Raw genomic sequence first — 21,313 nt, forward strand, 5'->3', positions numbered from 1 at the left:
AAATAGTATATTTAGCTTGTTGTATTAATAATTCTTTATTATGTTCAAAATTCCATTACCATCAACAAATTTTCACTTTTCAAAAAAGCATAACATAGCAAGATCTCAACGTACAAACATAAGCTTTTGACAAAATCATCTTTTTTTAGATGGATAAAAATATCCACTAACATTTTACTTTAAACCCCCTATTTAGCATTTAGAAACGGTACATAAAGATTTGATAAATGGTTTATTGCTGTAACCATATATCTAAGCAGCTCCTTCTATGAGCACCCATGCAGGCTGGTTTCAAAATAAATGACAACATGGAGAAATGCACCTTAAAAAAATTCCTTTTAACATTTACAACATTATAGTGTCTTATATGCCATTTATTAAGTGGTTATATAGTGCTTATAAATGCTAAGTGAAGGCAGGATAAAGTAAAATGTTACCCAACATCCTTTATGTTGCAGAATAACTTCTTCCAAAACAAATATCAGTTTTTTTCCTTAAAATCCACAATTAGTACCATGATACATAACTCTCATTATGTTTCAAAAGTCTAAAACTTATCCATCAAGACAAACAAAATTATATAAGTCCTGCTTTAATGCATCTAACTGGAGGAAAAGCAACTATGCAAATAAGCAAACAAAGCTCACAGTATTGAGTTGCCAAAAAACCCTCAACCCCTCAAAAAAAAAAATAAAAAAATAAAATAAAATAAAAATAAAGATGTGAAGGCTCTTTTGCGGAAATTCAGTGCAAAGTGTGACTCAAGTGAGTCTGAAGCAAATGTATAGTTTTAAAAATTTCTCCCACGACCACTTGAAGGAGCCATTGTGATATTCTCATGGTCATGTTTAAGTTGAGCACTGAGATTTTACATCTTGTTTTACGCAAAACAAAGACTAGTTCTGCAGTTTTACGTGAATTTACCTGTTGTCATTGTTGAAAAAAATTTCTCTGCTGGTACCAAAATAATGCTACCCATTTAACAGAATATTTAATTACAATATTCATAGCTGTTGATTTTGAGGGGACACAGGGTCCCCTTGATAAAGAGTTGCAGTTAACTTTGATAAAATCAAAGACATTTACAGTGTAAATTAATGCATAAAAAAGAAAAGGCGCACATTAGCACAGAAATATTCACCAGAATGCAGGAAATTCAGTGTTTGATGGACCCCCCCCCCGGTTGAAACAAAACCTATGTCTATGTTTGATTGTGCATTACTTGATTTAAACTGAAAATATATATCTTGCAAAACAGAAAAGATCGAACTCCACTGGCAGACTTTTTAAATTCAAACAAATAAACAAATAAACACTAAAGATTTATGATTCGATTCCAGACAAAACATACTGTTAACAGAAATATATATATACACTGTACAAAAAATTAACTGGTTTTGATTGGAGGGATATAATTGTATCAAATAAATATTATAGTCCAGTGGAAGAATAAAAGGGCCATATTTGATAGACAGAGATCCATCAGGACTGAGGCCTAGAGTCAGGCCTGCTCCACGGTGAAATTTGACTCCGCTCTGGAAAAAAAAAAGACCATCACATGACGTGTGAAACAATAAAACTTCATTGGAAAGTTGCAGCTCACAGTGTGGTGTGTCAAGGTTTTGATCAATGTATTTTATTTTAAGGCCTGGAGATGCTCCTGTATACTCTTTATCAGTTGTTCCCAACTGGTGGGTCAAAGTCCAAAAGTAGGTTGCGGGTTCATTCTGAATGGACCGTAAGTGACTCATGAATGTGTAAAGTTTGTAAAACCCACACTCTATTTTGAAGTGCAAACCTATAAATTTTGTTCCGGGCCTCATTTATAATGCCAATCTGTTTTTTTTCCAGTACAGAAACTACTCTATTGCCCTGTTCTTGGTATTCTTTGGTCTGTTACATGCTGAGCCTTTGCAGCATCACTGGTCTTAAAGCAATAACATGCATTTTTTTTGGTTTCAGTTCTACTTATATACCAAGTTTTAAGTAATTGCACTTTATTCTTGCCTTACATTTTATTTTATTGCATTCAAAGCACACGTGTTGTTTACATTTTGTGAAACAAAATTAAACGTAATTTATCTTAGTTGTGGACACTGAACTAATGACTAAACCTGGACCCCGTAGCTGGACCAGTTAGGAACCACTGTTCTATATCACTCCACTGGGTAAATTACACTGATGACTCAGTGTTTTTAATAGTATCATTTTCATCTCCACTGTAAACATGAAGGTCAAGGTCACTTTGAAGAGCTGCACATGTGAAGCTGTGCTGTGAAAAATCCCATATCAACAAACTGCACAGGTGAGCTACACTCAGAGGTGCAGAGCACAGGGTCCACACTGGCATTTTATACCCTAGTGACACTGCCCGTGATGCCACGCTATATATACGTTATACATACACACACTGTATTCAACACTATGAACAGACATCCCCAACAAAGGGCAGGAATTACAATGAGTCGCATGTAGCCTGCACACATTTGGATCTGCTGCCACCAAGAGGACACTGAATGCAACACGTGACGCTACCTGCATGGTTTGTTTGGTGTAAGAATATCATAACTGCATGACTAGAACACTGTTGTCGGACAAACTAAAAGGACACTTACATATCTTTGTTATGCATGTGGTTGTTGTAGTGAAGGATTGGGGGAATGACCTCTTCTTCTTCAGGAAGCTGTGAACAATCAAGGCAATGCAATGATTCAGGGGGAGAATAACAACCACATCATCAGCTACTAAATGTTTGATGCTATATGCACTCATCAGTGTCATAAAATGGAAAGTTTTGAACTGTTTCCCTGTAAATAGAGGTGGCAGCCTCAGAGTAAGGAACACAAAACAGTGAAATGTTTGATGCAATCAAAGATGTGTTGTGGAAATATTGTTATAATCTTATTTAGTTTGAATGGATACATTTAAAGTGTGATTTTTCCTTTCAGTATCTCCGGTAATGTATCGCAGCTGGACTTGATCCTGCTAATCTGAAACATTCACATTTTCTTTAAATGCACTTTGCTGCAAACAGTTTTATTCTCTATGTATGTTTTGAGTCATATTGTTTTATTAAGGGGAATTCTATCTTCTCTTTTTGCACTGCTGTGGACTTGAAGGAACAGTATTTTCAATGTATACACAATGACTACACAACTGGATCAGATCTGCTGAAAATCCTCTAATTTGCAGGTTTAAATCAGAGCAGCTGACTGGTGCTGCTAATGTGTCTCCAGACTCATTAAGTAAATTGCATTGTAACTGAACTGCATTTATCAAACATTATAAAAACATATAAAAGCATTTAATAAGGGCATCTCTACAATTTCTGTTGGATAAACTGCTGAGTGAATTGTGATTTGATATTGACATTGACTTTGTTTCAAACTATAAAATCCTCTTTGTGGTAGTAAAAAATAGTTTCTCACCTCCCAGTAGGGCTCGTCATCAAAACAATTGTCATCTGCAGGATCTCCCCAGATCGGTAATCTTAGGATACAACCTGAGAAGAGGACAAATCAAATCATTATCGAAATGCACAAAGTTTGACATCTGCTGTGTGCAAACAACACCCATTTTATTCAAACATCGTGCTGTCAGTTATGTACATACTGTATATTTTTGATTATATAGTCAGACAGAGGGGTGGTTGTAGTTATTCCTTACCGACAATGATGCCTCCGCCCACACCGAAGCAGATAGCCACGCAGAGGCCTGCAGCCTGGTGACCACCCTGTCGTGTCGGGACCATGTTTTTGAAATCTCCCTCAAAGTCAAAGGTGTTAACAAGCCTTTAATACAAATAAGAGTGGGGCTCAACATGCTGTTCTTCACAATAAAATACCTGTTAGAAAGCCCACATTGTTAATGTGTTGTTGACTTGTTTAATGAATTAAGTTTCATTCACTACTAGTTTGTTTCTCTGTAAGTTTTTATATGTCCCACACGGTGCCCTGAAGTTTAGTTTCTTTCCTAATACAACGGTGGATAGATGGTATTTTTCCTTTGCCTTTACCGTCATTCACTTGTACCCTGCTGGTTTATTGTTGTGTGTAAATGCCAGAAGATGAGTCTAATGACATTATACTGTAGCAGTTGAATGCTAACATTGTGTTAATGTGTATTTGTTTAGCTCTGGATATAAGCTAATGTTATCTGTAATACAGTCCTTTGTTATGTTAGTTGACGTATTATGTTGCGTATTATGTATGGTGTTTGCTATACTGATTGTTATTTGTATTGCTATTACAGACCACAGCCTAATAAATCAACCCTAAACAGGACATCTGTATCTGTGTTCTTTAATGGGAACATCACTTTCCTACTACGCCTTGCCACTCGAAACCAGCTAAATTCCCAGAGACGCCCTCTCTTCTTTTTAATACCATATTTGGCCATAAAAATTCAAATATTCCTTTACTGATATAATATTCTCAATATTCAAAGGCCCAGTGTGTACATAACATTAATACATTTCTTTAGTGTACAATTACCTGAAACTAAGAATTGTTTCATTTTCCTTTCCATAAAAAGAGCTGCTTATAGCTGCATATGGAGCAAGTCCTCTTCGAGTCCGCTCTAGATGGGGCTCTAGATGGGGCTCTAGATAGGGTCATAGGAACCACTCACCCTTCAGGGCCATAAACAGTTTCGGATGCAGCTGCGGCAGTAATGGCCCCCACAATGCCACCTATGACTCCTGGCATGGCGTGCAGGTTATGGATTCCACATGTGTCCTGGATCTTCAGGTACTTCTCCATGAAAGGCTGGCAGAGACCCATCAGTTAGGTTTAGCTGAGTTTACTTACTTTAACAGCTCTGTGTGACTTAGCGTTATTCTGACGGTTGACTTCAGAGAAGTAAAAGCAGTAAAAGTTATGAGTGGCACATTTTTTGTGCTGACGATGCTATATGTAGTTAATTCTAAATAAAAAAAAAAATAGTTAGAACAATTGGGATATAGAAATGGGAAACTATATTTAATTCCTGTAGCCAAATGCCAGGATTGTTAAATCAACACTTTCATTAACACTCTGGCGTATAAACCAGATAAATACCTTACCGTGAGGTAGATATATCCCAGTGTGGAGATGATGCCACAGCAGAAACCCACAATCAGAGACCCGTAGGGCATCAGCATGAACTCTGCTGCAGTTCCCACTGCAACACCGCCAGCAAGAGTGGAGTTCTGGATGTGAACCTAAAAAATGTGCAGAAAAATATCTATTAGTCACAGAGGAAAGTGTGTACAGTGGTGGATGAAGTACCTGAATGCCACACTTGAGTAAAAGTACAAATATCTCATCAGAAAATTGCTTTACTAGAAGTTAAAGTCACCTATTAGAATATTAATTGAGTAAAGGTCTTAAAGTATCTGATATTTACTGGACTAAAGTATCAAAAGCATTTTTTATCATATTAAATGTACTTAAGTATTGAAAGTAAAACTACAAGTAAATGCTGGTAATAAAAAAGCAGAATATTGGCAATTATGAAATTAATTTCTTCGCAACGCATACCACCTTAAAAATGGAGCCCACATTACAGTTCAAGAAGTCTTTTTTTTTCAACTTTAAGGATTTCAAGAGAAAAATTCAGTTTTTCTTTTCCCCTTACCATTTCTACGTTGTAGTAAGTAACTTAGATGCTTCAGAGAAATGTGTTGGATAAAAAGTATACATTTTATTCAGGACATGTAATGAAAATGAAAGTTGACAAATACAAAAACGACAAACAACAGATACTCACAAAAAATACTTGAGTACTGTAACAAAGTATTACTACTTTGTTGGTGTGTTTCAGTGTTGTGTTCACAGTATCATGCATCAGATTAAGCAAGTTTGAGTTTGTTCAGGTGGGGCACAGGTCATGCAGGTCATGTTCGACAAATTCAACAGAGCGATTGATTTCAGCATACTTTAAGTAGTGATAGCTTGAAAAATACAGCTATACACCAATTATCATGTCCGTCATACACAACAGCTTATGAGTGTTCGTGACTGACATAAAAAACAAACAAAAAAAGTGCTGGTTGTTACCATGTCTAATTTTCCATGTTTCTGGAAGAGGCTCGAGACCGCCACAGTAGTGAGGACAGTTGAGGCCAAAGCCAGGTAGGTGTTTATGGCTGCTCTGTGCTGCCCGTCCCCGTGGTCTGTGATGGCCGAGTTGAAGCTTGGCCAGAACATCCACAGGAAGAGGGTACCTACGCAGACAGCAGTGTGGACATTATTGTACTTCAAGAATAACTGTAAGTATTATTAAAGTATATAAAAACCGGCATGTAATTAAATCACCAATCATGGCAAAGACATCTGAGTGGTAGACGGAGCCCTGCAGGTTACTGCTCTGGTCCAGGTTCGGCCGATAGAGCATCCACGAGATGGAGAGACCGTAATAACCTCCAAATGTGTGGATCACCATGGAGCCTCCAGCATCTCTGGCCTTCAGGGAAGAAAATGTGAGCGTTAGCAGCTGCAAGGCGGCATAAATTACAAAACAATGTACCCATGTATGTCATAGCATTTGGTTGTATGCTCAGTTTCATATTAGGAGAGCAACTTAAGTCTTGAGATCTACAAAAATAAAAGGTTTTAAAACTGAAGTAATTAGGATGTTAGAAGCATATAATGTAGAAAGGTAACAAATGCCAAGGGTTGTAGTCAGATGACATTTCAGCCCTTAGGCCTTCTTCAAGGTCAACAATCAGGAAAGAAAAATATCACAAAGATTTTTTCTAAATGTCATTTTAGAACATACTGAACATTGGGTCAACCATTTCCACAAAACGGACATTAGAGTACATAAGGCTACATTTACTGGTACGCATAATTTAATTCATCTTGAAGAGGCACTGTGCATGGTGACCGGATAAACATGAATACAGAATCCTAGTTTATTTGTCATTTCTTCTGTCCCACACAGAAGACCAATATGATCAGGTTTTAGGGGCATAAATCGTATCAAAACAAATAGAAATAATGGTTTGAACTTACGTGAATGAGATTCAGGATGATATATTCCTCCACAGCGAACAATGTGATGCCAAACAGAGTCATAACCATCAGCTGGACTGCACTGACTTTACCGAGCACCGCCCCATAGGCTATTAAGCAGCCCGCCACACAGAAGTCAGCATTGATCAGGCTGAGGAGTTGGAAAAATGTCAAAATGTAGTTGACAAAAAAGGCAATCACTTGAACTGGGCATATGTTAAACAGTATTTATACTGGGTAAGGATGCACCGATTCAACAACCATGACATTGTTTTGAGCTCTGAAGCAGTCATAAACATATGTAGATACCCTACGTTTTCTCTTTCTTTCTCTTGCAAAAATACACCAATCATATCTGTCGACACACAGTGACTTGGCAGCACTTCAACAGTATCATCTTCTCATTAGTCAGAGTTTCTGTTTAACTTCTGGCTCCACAAACACTAGATATAGTATCTGGAAACATCTTCAGTCAGACTGGTTTGTCCACCTACGGGCTAGGTTCTGCTTCAACGTTGGCGACATTACATATGAAACGCCATAAAATTCTGAGCATCAAGCACTTGGACCCTGTATACAGATATGACGTTTTTTAAAATTGTTTTTCCTTTACATTTTGGCCTCTGGTCCACACACAAAAAGAGTTGTAGGTTAGCGTTTTTATTTAAACGCCTTTTAAAGGTACAGATTTTTTTCAAAACTCCAGTTATTGTTTATCTGTATATGCAAAACTGGGCGTTTGGGAAATGATGACATGGTAGCACATGCCCATTGTTACTTTGTGTAATGACCATGCACTAGAGATAACAACAATAGCAGACTAGCGGTTTGAAAATGTTGGATCAACGCTGCTTGGTATCGGGACCTCTTTACACTTGAACTTAGCTGTACCAATTCTGGGACGAACAAAGGTGTCCCATGTTTTTGCTCCATCTCAGCATCTGCGGTTTAAAGTCAGCCAGACATGGCTGTTTTGGATCAGACCTGGTTGAACCAGCGGATGGTGGGACACTGTCCAGAGTGGGACAGTTGTCACTTTGTATGTTCACTTGTATGTTTGAGTGAACTCCTTTGTCCTTTTGTTAAATGGAAATCATTGGTGATGAAATCTCCAGTGGATGTTTTGAAAAAGGTAAGGTTAGCCTGTACATTTTATCACCTTTGTGACAAAGGGAGACTGCTGAAGATGGCTACTGCAGCAAGTGTTTTGGGTTATTTTTGCATTCTTGCAAAAGTGTGGATGGAAATATTTTGAAAAATGAAGCCGTGCTGATGGAATTATTTCTTAAACAGAGAGGAAAAAGTGTAAATGTGGCCTTAATTTTCTGCCTTTTCGTGTATTTTTTGTGCGCTAATTTGTCCTATTTCTGCATCAATGTAGAGTGTGTGGCTGTCAAGGTAAAAGTCCTCTGCTACTTTCATGTTTTTGTTGCACGTGACCTGCGTCTCACCCTGCACCTGTGTGTCCACCTCAGTATTTTGTTTCCGTGGAAACCATGCAGGTGGAATCTATCAGACACGTTTTCAGCATTCAAACAGCTACAGCTGAATAACGCCACTTGCGTTTCTGTTGTGAACTTGTATACATTCATTGAAGATATATAGAATAAGAAAAAAGGGATGCTTGTGGCTCACTGAGAATAAAACACCACTTACTTTTCGACTCCAATTTTGATCTTTCCATCAGAGTAGTCCAGGGAGTGGAACCAGCCTTGCATTAAGAGCGCCCACTGAAGGCCGAAGGACGCGATGAGGAAGTTGAAACCCACTGCGCCAAAGCTGTAGCGCTTTAGAAATGTCATAAGGAAGCCAAATCCAACAAAGATCATCACATGGACATCCTGGAAACCTGGAGCAAAAAAAGAAGAACTTGTCTGGTACTGGCCGGTGAAGAGGAGGCGGTATACTGACCATATAAAACAGTCAATAAAACAGGTTTTTCAACAATTATGAATCACCTCATGAGAAAACCTAGAGCATACAGTCAAAGTATTAGGCTGATTGGTCCTGTAGTTTGCAAGATTAGCTGTGGAAAGACAGAAAGACACAACCAAATGCGTGATCCTTTCTACCTGTTTGAGATAATAAAGAAAAAAAAACAAGGATTCTGCAAAATAAGGCATCAATGTGGGCAATATTTCAATCATCCTCTCATTCTTCTGTCTTATTGAGAGGTGTCCTCTATAGAAGATCAGGAGGCCTATTACCCAACACTATCCTTTACTCGCAGCTATATTTCTCTGGTCTCTGAAAAATGTTTTCCAATATGAAAGACACCTTAAATAATGCAAATAAACGAGCTACAAAATATAGCAAGGAAAAGAAAAAAGACCAAGGGACCAACACCAATGGTATGAGGTATGTTTGAAAGCCTCTGAAACAAACAAACAACAAAAAAAGTAACTGAGGTTGTGCTGAGAATTTTTTTTGTCAAGTTTCCAAGGCCAAGAATGAACCGGCAAGCTCCAATATAACAACAGCCATATTAAACAGACACACACACAAAACAGAGCGGCAACAAACAGTTTCATCTGTTATTTGAAATGAAAATGTTTGAACCATTACAGGAACAGGTGGCTGCTCTTTGTGAGACAGTTCATATCTGCCATAACCAGCTGGTATCATTTACAGCAGAACACAGTGGTTGCCAGACACACCTCAGGGCACAATAGCTTCCCACGGCACTGTGAAACATTATCGTCTGCATAGAAAACAGCCCAAATTCTACAACACATCTGATTGGATGTTTGTTTTAACAGCCAAACAAAGCACAAATGCTACAGGCATTTTGGACTGTCCTCATGTTAACACTGGCATTACCTCACGTGCGGAAAAGATGGTCCCGTGACTTTAAGATGAGCCCTCATAAGTCTCCTGACAACAAACTGTGCCAGGATGTACATTTATCATCTGACATCCAACACCATATCTTAGATGGGCCAACGATACCCTGAAACTGACACTGTGGGTTTTTGGGGTAGTATAGAATACAACCACACCCATGCAATACTTACGGACCATATGACCAAAATAAAATGTGTTTTTATCCGTACAAAGAAGTAAGTGTTGACGTTTTAGCTATCAAACTGGAAAGATAAACCTCAGGGGAATTAAACCTCCAGTGGAAACATGCACCTGTGAGCCCTGTCAGCAATGTAGAAATAATCAAATAGGTCAACATAATCTGAAAACTACAGAAAAATATTAATAAAATCATCAAACAAAAAGCTAAATGTGCAGAAATGAGGATCCATAAAGATATTTAGCTTACGCTATAAAGGGAGATACAATAAAATGACTGATTAGACATTGGGAAAAGAGTACATTAGTGAAAGAAGAAATAAAAAAATCAAAATTAAGTCACTTACTTGGATATCTGAAGTAGAAGTCATTCTCAATGTCACTTGATATATTTTTTGCTTTCCTGTACTCTATCCAGTGTGGATCAGATTCTTCATTGTAACGAATGAAAACTCCAAACAAGATGATCATGGCTGTTTGCCACACAATGCAAACAGCTGGAAGACTGATTCGCACATTAGTATTCTTTGAACGGTCACAAAATTGCCTGAAGCTTTGGATACAGCCCATAGTTTTTGGTTAGTTTTGATCTTTTGTTAAAAAAAAGTTTTTTAAGTTATAAGAGTGACTAAACAGCCTAATTTTTCAAGTGAGTCTGAAAAAGTAACAGACACTTTAATAGCCCTGAGCATCCTACGCCCAAGTGAAGACGGGTGTTTGCTTCAATATGCAGGCACTCCCACAGTCACTCCCCCCTCTTGCACTTGTGAAGGTGATGTTTATTGGGAAATCCTGTCAACAGACTATGTTTGTTAAATTTGCCCTCCCTACCTTAATACAAACATGCATGTTCAAGAAATATTTAGTTCACATGGAGCTTGTGTCTGGAGTAAACATATAGAAACATGCTTCGGGCACTTAAAATGTGCTTTCTTCTACTGACAGTCAGAGGGTCAGGGCGTTCTCCTCTCCTCTGTACAGGGCTGATGCTGTGAAGCATTAACTGTAAATAATGCGTATCCATGCTGGGCCCCGTTAGAAAGATGCACGACAGGTTTGACTCAGTCAACCATCACACACAGACACGCACGCACACACACACACACACACACAGACACGCACGCACACACACACACACAGGGCTCAAAGATGAGACAAGAAGAGTCCACTTATATATTTCCTAAAGTCTAGTTGTTTCTGAAATGTTGTGCAGGCAAATTGTTAAATTACAGATTTTACTAACATTTAGGCTTTTTCGGTTTAAGTGCTCAAAGAATTCAGGAAACATGACATTTGTGTAATATTTAAAAAATAATATGATATTGTTATATTTGATCCTTTACTCCATTTTTCATGTTTGTATCCATATGCCTTTTTATTTATTTATTTACATTTTATCACACAAAAAAAATTATATTGTAATTAAATATGTAAAATACAGTCGCTATTTTCTTTCTCATTTAAATTTTTATTTGATTCCATCATATAAATCCCATAGTACTGACATGAAACTATTCATAATATTAGTCAGACAGTTAAAACACATTTTAAAGAACATTAATAGAAAAAAAACTACACTAATTTTAATATCCTATGTACTTTGTAAAACCCATTCTTTAGTTGTATGGAGTAAGTTAGATAGCATCATGTACATTCTTGGTCTTTTACGAGTGGTCCGAAACCTCTAGGAGGTCGCCAAATTATTGTTTGATTGTTTTTTCTGTTTTGTTTTAAAAAATGAAAATACACATTAACACAAATCCAACAGGACTGCAGCCTGAGGCTGATATGACCCTAAGCCTGTCAACCGTCATCCACCTGAGGACATACAAGCTGTGCACCGCTGACCAGGGAGGGACATCTCACTAAGGTAGCCATCCACAGATACAGTTAAGCTAAAGGATCCACTGTACCTTCCACATGTATGTTTAACATAAAATATACAATGTATTTAAAAATGAATGTCAAAATTATTATTTTAATAGCTTAAAAAGATGATTTTATATATGGCACTTCAGGCCACTATACATGTTATTGTAGGCCCAGTTAAATATGCAACTTAATTTTATACAATATATGTAGTAGGGGGTCCCTGCTCCATCTCACTTTCGGCTAAAGGGTCCGTGGTCTGAAAAACTCTTAAGACCCCTGCTACAGAGTTTGTTTGGAATTTAACAGTATCTATGTCCAATCTTGTAGTGCATCCCTTAAATACTCTGAGCATTCACACTATGACCGTACACTGTATGATAATGGAGGAGGACCGTGATTTCATTCATTGGTTTGTGGACTGTCGTTTTGAGGCCTCCATAAGTGACAATATCTGGACGAGAGGATGTAGCGTTGGAGGAGTGAGGATCTGACTCACAGACTGCAGCGATGCCTCGCAGACAGAACTGCCACTCAAGGAGCCACCCTTAAATATGTGTAATTTTGTAATTAACTACAAAGGCTAAACGTCTTTTTTGTTTGTTTGTTTGTTTTACCAGTCTGTGAACAAATTTATTTCTGCTGTAAATTTGGGCATTTTAACATGGGGGATCTATTGGGATTGACTCTGTTTTGGAACCAACCTCAAGTGGCCATCACAGGAACTGCAGTTTTTGGCACTACCGTGTTTTCTCTATTTTTCAGTCAGAGGTTACTGCTTGATTACGACTTAAATGTTGCTGAGGGCCCAACGTGTTGTAACTTCGAATCAATGCAATATTTTGGCCATGACTATGTGTTTCAGCAAATTGAGATGCTGAGCATAATAAAACTACACAAAACCACTGTAAATAATCCCTTTGTTCACATTCTGGCTGCTATAAGTCTTCTCAGAAATCCTGCCTCAATGCCCAAAACTGCATCGATGTCTTCGTCACTTCAGTTTACACTAGCTTACGTAACATTACAGTGGAAAAAGGGTGTATGTTTAAACACGGACTGCCAAACATAAATAGTAAATATGGTCCAGACCTACCTGTCCGGTCCTGAACGTGCATGTGACATACAGAAGGTCAAATACAACCAGGCGTGAGGATGGTCAGCAGCTCCTGAATGTCATGTGCTTGCTTCCCTCAAAATATCTGTCAACAACAGAAAAAACATATGTTTATTGTACTGCTTATTCTTTATTACTGTAAGGTCAACAAAACTGTTATGAATCAAGAATTAAATAGACAATCCTGATTTGTAACTCATGTAATTGTCTTATTTACTGCTGTGCCACCAAAATAAATCAAATGAACAAATGTATTAAAACATTTGCCAATACTGATCTGCAAAGCTGTGTGTACATAACTTAGTACTAGTACATAACTTAGTACATACAATACTAAGCTATTAAAATAACAATTACTGACAGTTTTATGTATTTATACAACATATTTTAATGTTACATCTGTGGAAGGCCACTTTAGTTAGATGTCTGACCCTGGTCAGCGGCCCAAAGCTTGTTCATCTGAGGGTAGATGAAGGTTTCAGGCAGAGGGCTGTGTCAGCTCCAGGCTGCAGTCTTGACCTGTGTTTGCCTTTTAGGTAGGTGAGGGAGGAAAACTTTCACCAAAAAAAGTTGTTTTAAGAGGCAAAATATGTTGGATTCATGTTAATGTGAAATTTCAGTAACTCTAAGGAAGCCCTAGGGGTCACATTCCCCTTTTAAAGACCCAGGGATTAAAGTAACAACAGAGTAAGAGTGATTTTTAGTAAAAAAAAATAAAAATAAATAAAATACATGACCAACGTGCCAAAGTTGCGCAAAACAAAATAATCATAAAAGACATGACCGAGATGTAATCATATATTTTGCAACAATCTTGTGTCTAATCCCAACATCAGTTTAAGCTTTTACTGCTGCAAAACTTTTGTGCTATGTGATTTACAAAAGTACTACACAGAACACTTATCATAAACTGAAGAGACTGCATTTTTGTGCTCTGCCAAATATCAAAAATACCACTCTAATTGCACAATGTTGCTCTTTCAGGCAGTACATAATAACTGCAAAAGAAAATGCCTTGCTGAATACTCTCACCGGGAAAAAATGATCATGTCAGCAGCTAAACATTAGATCATTGCACTGGTTGTGTGCTCACAAATGAGGAACCTCATTAAAATGAGTGAGCAGGTATCTTGATCTTACTGCTCGGCTTAGCACTGCTACCTTGGTGATGTAATTCTGGCAGATGATGCGCTCTGAGGGGATGATGTGTGGCATTGATCCACCTTGATCTGAGCACCGCTGTCGGGCATGTTGAAGCAGCTTTTATATCTTGTATTTCCTTTAGAATAAGAGAAAGACACAGGGAGTCAATTTTTGTTAAACATCTAAACATTACATTTAGGATATCCTGTTCAAGTTTTTTTTTGCCCCCAATCCCAATCCATTTGATATTGTGTATATGCTGATACTGACTCCCAATCCAATAATTTTCCTGAATACAGTTGCAAAATGCACACTTTAAATAGTTTAAGTTATTAAAATCCGAATCTGAAATGCAATACAAGGAAAAATGTCCACATCCAAACAGTGTCTTAACGTTTTAAAAATATATATTTTATTTTGACAAAACAGAAACAAAAACTAAACTAAAAATATTTTTATATGGCTCTTATAACAAAACAACGATAAAGTAAAATGTGTCTACACACATTTCTCTCAATTCCACTAAGTGTTGCATTGTAGTAAAAGTACACAACATTATTAATGAGTGATATAATCACAGTTCCACTTCAAAGTAGTCTTACAGTGAGCCTTCTCATTCCCAGTCACTGCTTCTTACAGCATTATAGTAAAACTAGTTCACTAAAAATGATCAACAAAAATTTAAATTCCACTCAAAGTGGTGTAGAAGCTTAAGTTGAACATGAAAAAAAATCAGTTTCTACTTATCAGAGTAGCAGCATTACAGCCTGTGTAATGACACCTGTGTGACGGCGGATGTAAACAAAGGATCAGACGGGATGCGTGCTCAAAATAACCAATCCTGATCAATTCAAAAATCCATTGATGGGGCCCGATTCCTTTCAAATTTGGACATCCCTACATTACATGTTTTTTAACTGTAGCATTTTTTAGACTGTGTCTGACTAAGGCTTTCTTCTTTTTTAACCATTTATTTATTCAGGGAAGTTCCATTGTGAGCTTCAGCACAGTGTCACGCCTGAAAGCTGCCCAGCTGACATGAGGGCCTCGGAGCAGCTTTACAACAGCCGGGGTTAAGGGTCTTTCCAGCAGCCAACTAACTGGCGGTAATGAGAAAGGGGCAAGTGTACTTTCCACACTTGAGTTATTCTGTAGATTCAGGGATCAAATCCACAACCTTTCGGTCACAGGTCCACTTCTCCAATCTTTGGGCCATGTCTCCTCCTGTATGTTCAATTTTCTGTGAATTCAACTGCCAGCTGAAACCACTGAAACAACAAAAACAGCCAAATGGCAAAGAAAAGTGGTACCTACCCTCAAGCATCCCAACAGGAAGCACCAGTAGATTGCCATCATGTGTAAACAGTGATTAAGACAATGTACTCAGTCTAAACAGTCTCCCAGAAATCATTTTCACTCGTCATAGCAGGAAAAGCACAGGTGTTACTAGTCATAACAGTGCGACGGTGAGTCAGCATGCACAATACCTGGACCCTGAGACGGAAGCAGCTAAATGGAAAACAGACATTATTAATTGTATTATTGACACCTGTGCTTTTCCTTCTGTGAAATGTCACAATGTTTTTCAACTGTAAAACACAACCAGAGAGCACCAACCCACACAGGTGTCTTCAGTTATTGCAGCTGATTAAACCTGGGTGGAGGAGAACAGACTGTGCTCGACTGACAAGCTGTTATGTTGTATGACTCATGGGGTTTTGTTAGAAAAAAGTAATGCAGATAGCATGGACTGGGAATTCTGACAAAAATTTAAAAAGCGGAAGTAAAAAGAGTGCACAAATAGGGAGCAATCTTGGACACTAGAGCAAATACCTGTCTCGCACAAAACAAACAAACACACACACACACACACACACACACACACACACACACACACACACACACACGCACACACACACAGTTCATCGTAGCATCATCAGTGATTTTCAGTTTACACAACTCCTCTGTTGCATGATCACTCTCTTGCGGCTGTTTCGCATTGCTACAAAGGGAACAACCTGAAAGCAACACATTGAGTTTCCAATAAATTTTACAAAAATCAAAATCCTCTCATCCTGACCTCATGCTGTTCTGGGTGTTGACCTTAAATGTGAATAAATGTGTGCCTCCATATTTTTTTTGGTAATTTTAACAATAACGTTACATCACAGACTTTTTTCACAACACATGCTGGGTTCAAACAAAACTAGTGAAGTGGTGTTTATGACATGAGAAGTCGTTTACACACAGTCATGAACTTGGAGCTCTCAATAATTTCTACTTATGAGGTCAGAAATACTACAAGAGGGGGGAGCGTTCAAATGGACTTATGCCATGAACGTAGTAAACGTCATGTTTTCTAAATGGAATGCACCACTTTTCTGACTTGTCTTTTCAGGAAAAGCACAAATTTAACAAATAGCAAAAGATACCAGTGAGGCAGCATGAATAATCAAATATCTGACGGTGGAAGACCATATTGAAACGTAGTCATTTATTATATAATTTAATAATCAAGACGTGTTGCAAAGACTTCACAAACACAGCTCACTTAAAATTACACAACCAGCTTACATATCTTTAAATAGTGCTTGTGGCATTTTATTTGACACAAGTTTTAAAACAGCAAATATATTTGTCTTTTAAATACGGTTTATTCCCACTGATTTATTTGTGTAAGAAAGCATTTTTGTGCAAACCCGATGTCATCTTTAGGCCAGATGCAGGAAAGAAGACTCATCATAGCTTCCAAAGTGTAACCTGGTGTAAAGACACTCATTTTCTTAATTGATGCTAGTTAATTAAAATTCAATGACTTATGTGGAAGGGGTCGTTTTGATTCATTTTGTATTTAGACATTTCTTTTGCTTCATGTTTTTCATTGTTTGTAAATTATTACTTTGCTTTTTGTCAGTCTGTTTTTGTGCAATATTTTCTTTATTTCCTTTTTACATGTTCAAATCAAATCAAATCAGATGTCACGACGTATCCGCATGTCAGAGCTTGTGAAGAATGTGCAGCTCCTGGTTGATTTGAACTCTCAGCACAAACGTCCACACGTCGTGAGTCCGTCAAATGACGATTAAGCTGCTGTTCCAACGTGTGAAACTCTGCATCAGGCAGAAGATACCGCTGGATGATATCCACGACATCTTTCTCAGTAGTGAGCTCGTAGTCCTTCTTGTTTTTAAATGGTAAATGTCCAGCCAGCTCACAGAGAGCAACATTGAAGGCAGACTCCTCTTTGGCACCGAAGCATGATGCTCTGGGCCACACCACAATACGAACACCTTTTCTCAAACTACGATCCTTTTCGCTCCGTAAGCGATCGCAGGGCGGACATCCTCTAGTCAAGAACAGGTTGTGAGCAATGTTACGGTCCACAAGAAAGTCTGTGACCTGACAGACAGCTCTGGAAACTTCCTCCAATGACTCCGATTCTGTGTAAAACAAAAATCCCGCAGGGAAATCCAGCAAGCGATAAAATCCCTTTTCAGGAACCAGCGGCTTGACTGGCACAGATTCTATCTTGAGCTCACGATCCAGGTAATACCCGTGTAGGTGCAAATGATTGACAGACGCAAATGCTCCGAGACTGTTGAACCCGACTCTGAAGCTGGGATCAGAGCTCAGGAGCACAGATTCAATACCCACCTGGATGGAGAACCTGGTCATGACCTGTGGGAAACAGCGTGAAGGATCTGGAACAAAGAGACAATGTCCAAACTCCAAAGGGCTGACATTGACCAGCACAACCATCCTGCAGGGTTGATGCAGCTGTCCCTTTTCATGTCCTCCCTCAACGTCCTTTATCATCTCAAATATGATTTCCTCTGGGTTGATTTTGTTAAAATTAAACTGCTTGGCATTGAATTCCTGCTGAATGCTCAGTATCTCCTGAGGTTTTCTTCTCTCTATTCCTCTTTGAATATTCAGCTGGGCCACGTAGCCACGCAGACCGGGCAGGACACGTGTTTGTAAATCACCCAGGTGGTAGCGGAAGAGCCCCCTGTTCATCCTGTCTGTCCAGCCAGATTGGATGGTCGTGTCAAACTCTGTTGGCGTCAAAGCAGCCCCGAGTTTATTTCCATTGCTCCGATGCACATCCGCAACAAAGTCCTGGTCGCTATACACAAACTGGAGCGGCATGGTTGGATCTGCTGGTGAACATTGACGCAAAGAGGCATGAGATTTGACAACAGGGTTCAGGTTTTTTTAGGTGTAATTTTGCTGACAGAGCACTGGGTCACATGAGTAGCCCGAGGTCATGGCTGCAAACAACGATTATTGATAAGTCTGCCATGATTTTTTTTTGATAATTCAGTTAAATACTCATATCCCACAAGACACTAAATTATTTCATCTTCTGTATTGATGAACTTCCCTTAATCAATATTCATTTAAATACAGACGACAAGGGGTAAAGATTTAAATCCTTTACTCAGGTAAAAATGGCAATGCAACACTGTGAAAATACTCCATTATTATTATTAGAGCCATACAATGAAAATATTACTTATATATAAATACATATTATCTGCAAAATGTACTCTTAATATCAAAGTAAAGGTACTCATAACACTGACTGTGAGTGTTTTACAATTACATACCCTTTTTGAGTGTTACTTGGAGTATTATTACTTGATAAATTAATCGATATATATTTTACAAACAAAATGTGTGATTAATTTATGAAACATGATAATTTCTCACACATGTAAGTTATGATAAAAAAAGCACATTTACCCACCACAGTGAAGATAGTTTTATGCTGGATATTCGACAGACATTCGCACCAATGCTACATATAAAAAATTAATAAAAATTATTTGGATATTTAAAATGCAAAAACAAGAGGTGTATCTCATGCAGCCAGTGGAGTACTATCATCCCACATTAATTTTGAGTCCATTGGTCACATGACCTGGGAGCTATTGAGCTGAACTTCTAATATAAATGAATGAAAAATTACAAAAAGATGTCAAATGTAAAAAGAATAGCCTAACTGGAAAAGATGGTGGAAAAAAACATAAAAAAGTGCGACAAAATCTCACTTGTCAATAGGCTACCAGCTCCTTTCTCCCTCAAACATCAAGATGAGATGATGAGATACACCTCTTATTTATACATTTTACACCTATTTACAATTTTTATTATTTTTTTAATATGTAAATATTAGCATTTTAGCTCAATAGCTCCTAGGTCATGTGACCAATGGACTCAAAATTAGTGTGGGATGATAGTACTCCACTGGCTGCATGAGATACACCTCTTGTTTTTACATTTTAAATATCCAAATAATTGTTATTAATTTTTTATATGTAGCATAGGAGCGAATGTCTGTCGAATATCCAACATAAAACTATCTTCACTGCAAAATAGCTTAAAATAGCAATAATCAAGTAAGTTAATCTACCTAAAATGTGTAGTTAGCTACTGAATAAGTTACACATGAGTTGACAGATGTGTGACAGAAACTAACATTGGCTTTTTGCCCACAACACAAGCATTATTTGTTGATGTACTCACCGGTGACTACTGACAGCAGCGAAATATCACCGAGTCAAAGTCAGCGTTTTGAAGCAAACGGAGGATGAAACGACTTTTAAAAGGCACAACTTATTCTTATTCACATTGACATTATTAATTATTCTGTCCGGTGATTTTTGCTAGCACTGCTCTGCTAGCTCCATCACCCGGCTTCAGCGGTTACACGTGTTCTTCTTCGTCGGTGCTTATTGGTACATTTCCGGTTCAGCTTTTTCAGAATAAATGTTTCTATAAAAGTCTGCAATCTTGAAGTCACACATTAACAACTTTGTATGCTTATTTAAACATCAGTGTAATTTCATGTTTTAAATTAAACGTCTTTACACTTTTATGTTTTTATAAGTTGGCGTGTGATGGCAGTAGTAGAAATTGCATGCAAATTATTCCTTACAAACACTATCAAATGAAAACAGGAAACAGTCAACCACGATTTTTTAATAAACAAGCTCTATTTTTTGTGCTTTTTAAATACCCTATTTTATTATCTTATTTAACCTTAAAAACTGATTTTTATAATGATTTTTATTCCCAGATTAGGCTAATTGTGAATTATGGTTGGTAAGTAGTATTGATTAGAAACAGAATACTTTGCAACTGATATTGTTAAAATACAATTTTCAAGATACTTGAGTATGCTCTTATGCTTCTTTGTAGGCTTTGGGAAATATTTTACTTTTTAATCCACAACATTTATTTATCTGTTTTATTTACTTTGAACACTCAAATTAATTATACAATCAACAAATAAATGATGAGTAATTTTAGATTAAAGTACTCAGCAGTATATAAATAATTTAAGCACTCTCTTCTGCATGTGATCAAACAAAATGTGCTGCTTGAATGACACAGAGGACCCAAAACTTGCATTTTTCATCAGTGATATCACATCATTTTTGAGGGCTTTAATGCATGAATGAAAATATACAATATTAGATGTGGGACTTTAAAAAAATATATCATTAAGTCAATTATTTTTATTATCTTTTTTAAAAATATGGATGCAGCCTATTAAGATCAGAGGATCTTTATAAAACATTCTGGGCTGAAGCCTTGGACACTGAGGCCTAACAAGGCCACTTCAGCCAACATATTTACAGAAAAGGCAAGGTTACATCCTTAACATATTGCTGAACATCAATGCAGATGCTATGCCCTCATACCAATTAAAATAGATGTTGAGTGTTTTTAAACCTTTATCTAATGGTGGAAGAGGTATTTAAATAATTTACTGTGCCTCAGTAACACTGGTGATCCCACACTACTCACTTACAAGTAAAAGCCCCACAATCACATAATAAAAATACAAACGTATTATCAGCAAAATGTACTCAAAATATCAAAAGTAGAAATATTTGTTTGCAAGAATGGGCCCTGTCAGCGTCATATCATTATATTATATTATATTATTATTATGTATTATATATGTACTATTATAACTGATGCATTCAACACGCAAACAGCATTTTAATGTTATAGCTGGTTGAGGTGGAGCTAATTTAAAAGGATTTTTATACCTCTGGGTAGTTGATTCTATGACACAATATTCAATTTTACATACTGATCACGTTTTGATCAGATTTTGATCTGAAAAGTAGCCTTTCATGTAGCTGTCAGATAA

The 21,313-nt window shown here is 37.5% G+C and overlaps 2 protein-coding genes across 3 annotated transcripts; both read right to left on the reverse strand.

The window, feature by feature from the left end:
• Positions 1–10,758, reverse strand: rhcgb (Rh family C glycoprotein b). The gene is made up of 11 exons (XM_042496504.2): positions 10,364–10,758; positions 8,652–8,844; positions 6,996–7,146; positions 6,297–6,444; positions 6,039–6,205; positions 5,063–5,200; positions 4,630–4,766; positions 3,667–3,791; positions 3,429–3,502; positions 2,616–2,683; positions 1–1,535 (listed from the first exon to the last, which is right to left on the reverse strand). The coding sequence occupies exons 1-11, from the start codon at positions 10,584–10,586 to the stop codon at positions 1,502–1,504; spliced, it is 1,458 nt and encodes a 485-aa protein (XP_042352438.1). The 5' UTR covers positions 10,587–10,758; the 3' UTR covers positions 1–1,501.
• Positions 10,759–16,624: 5,866 nt separating this feature from the next.
• Positions 16,625–19,815, reverse strand: gdpgp1 (GDP-D-glucose phosphorylase 1). 2 transcript variants are annotated; one of them, XM_042496606.2, is made up of 2 exons: positions 19,675–19,815; positions 16,625–18,302 (listed from the first exon to the last, which is right to left on the reverse strand). In XM_042496606.2, the coding sequence occupies exon 2, from the start codon at positions 18,292–18,294 to the stop codon at positions 17,107–17,109; it is 1,188 nt and encodes a 395-aa protein (XP_042352540.2). In that variant the 5' UTR covers positions 18,295–18,302; positions 19,675–19,815; the 3' UTR covers positions 16,625–17,106. The 2 variants fall into 2 exon arrangements, with proteins under 2 accessions (XP_042352540.2, XP_042352539.2); XM_042496605.2 differs by having other exon boundaries at positions 16,625–18,305.
• Between the last annotated feature and the right edge of the window lie 1,498 nt (positions 19,816–21,313).

The sequence above is a fragment of the Plectropomus leopardus genome, chromosome 7, assembly GCF_026936395.1.
Source record: "Plectropomus leopardus strain MGB_pleo_1.0 chromosome 7, ASM2693639v1, whole genome shotgun sequence".
Lineage (NCBI taxonomy): Eukaryota > Metazoa > Chordata > Actinopteri > Perciformes > Serranidae > Plectropomus > Plectropomus leopardus.

Coding starts and splice junctions, on each gene's coding strand:
- rhcgb (XM_042496504.2), bottom strand. CDS start 10,586: ATGGGCTGTATCCAAAGCTTCAGGCAATTTTGTGACCGTTCAAAGAAT. Junction 6,206..6,296: donor AGATGTCTTTGCCATGATTG/GTGATTTAATTA, acceptor CTGTCTGCGTAG/GTACCCTCTTCCTGTGGATG. Junction 2,684..3,428: donor ATGACGAGCCCTACTGGGAG/GTGAGAAACTAT, acceptor GATTGTTCACAG/CTTCCTGAAGAAGAAGAGGT.
- gdpgp1 (XM_042496606.2), bottom strand. CDS start 18,294: ATGCCGCTCCAGTTTGTGTATAGCGACCAGGACTTTGTTGCGGATGTG.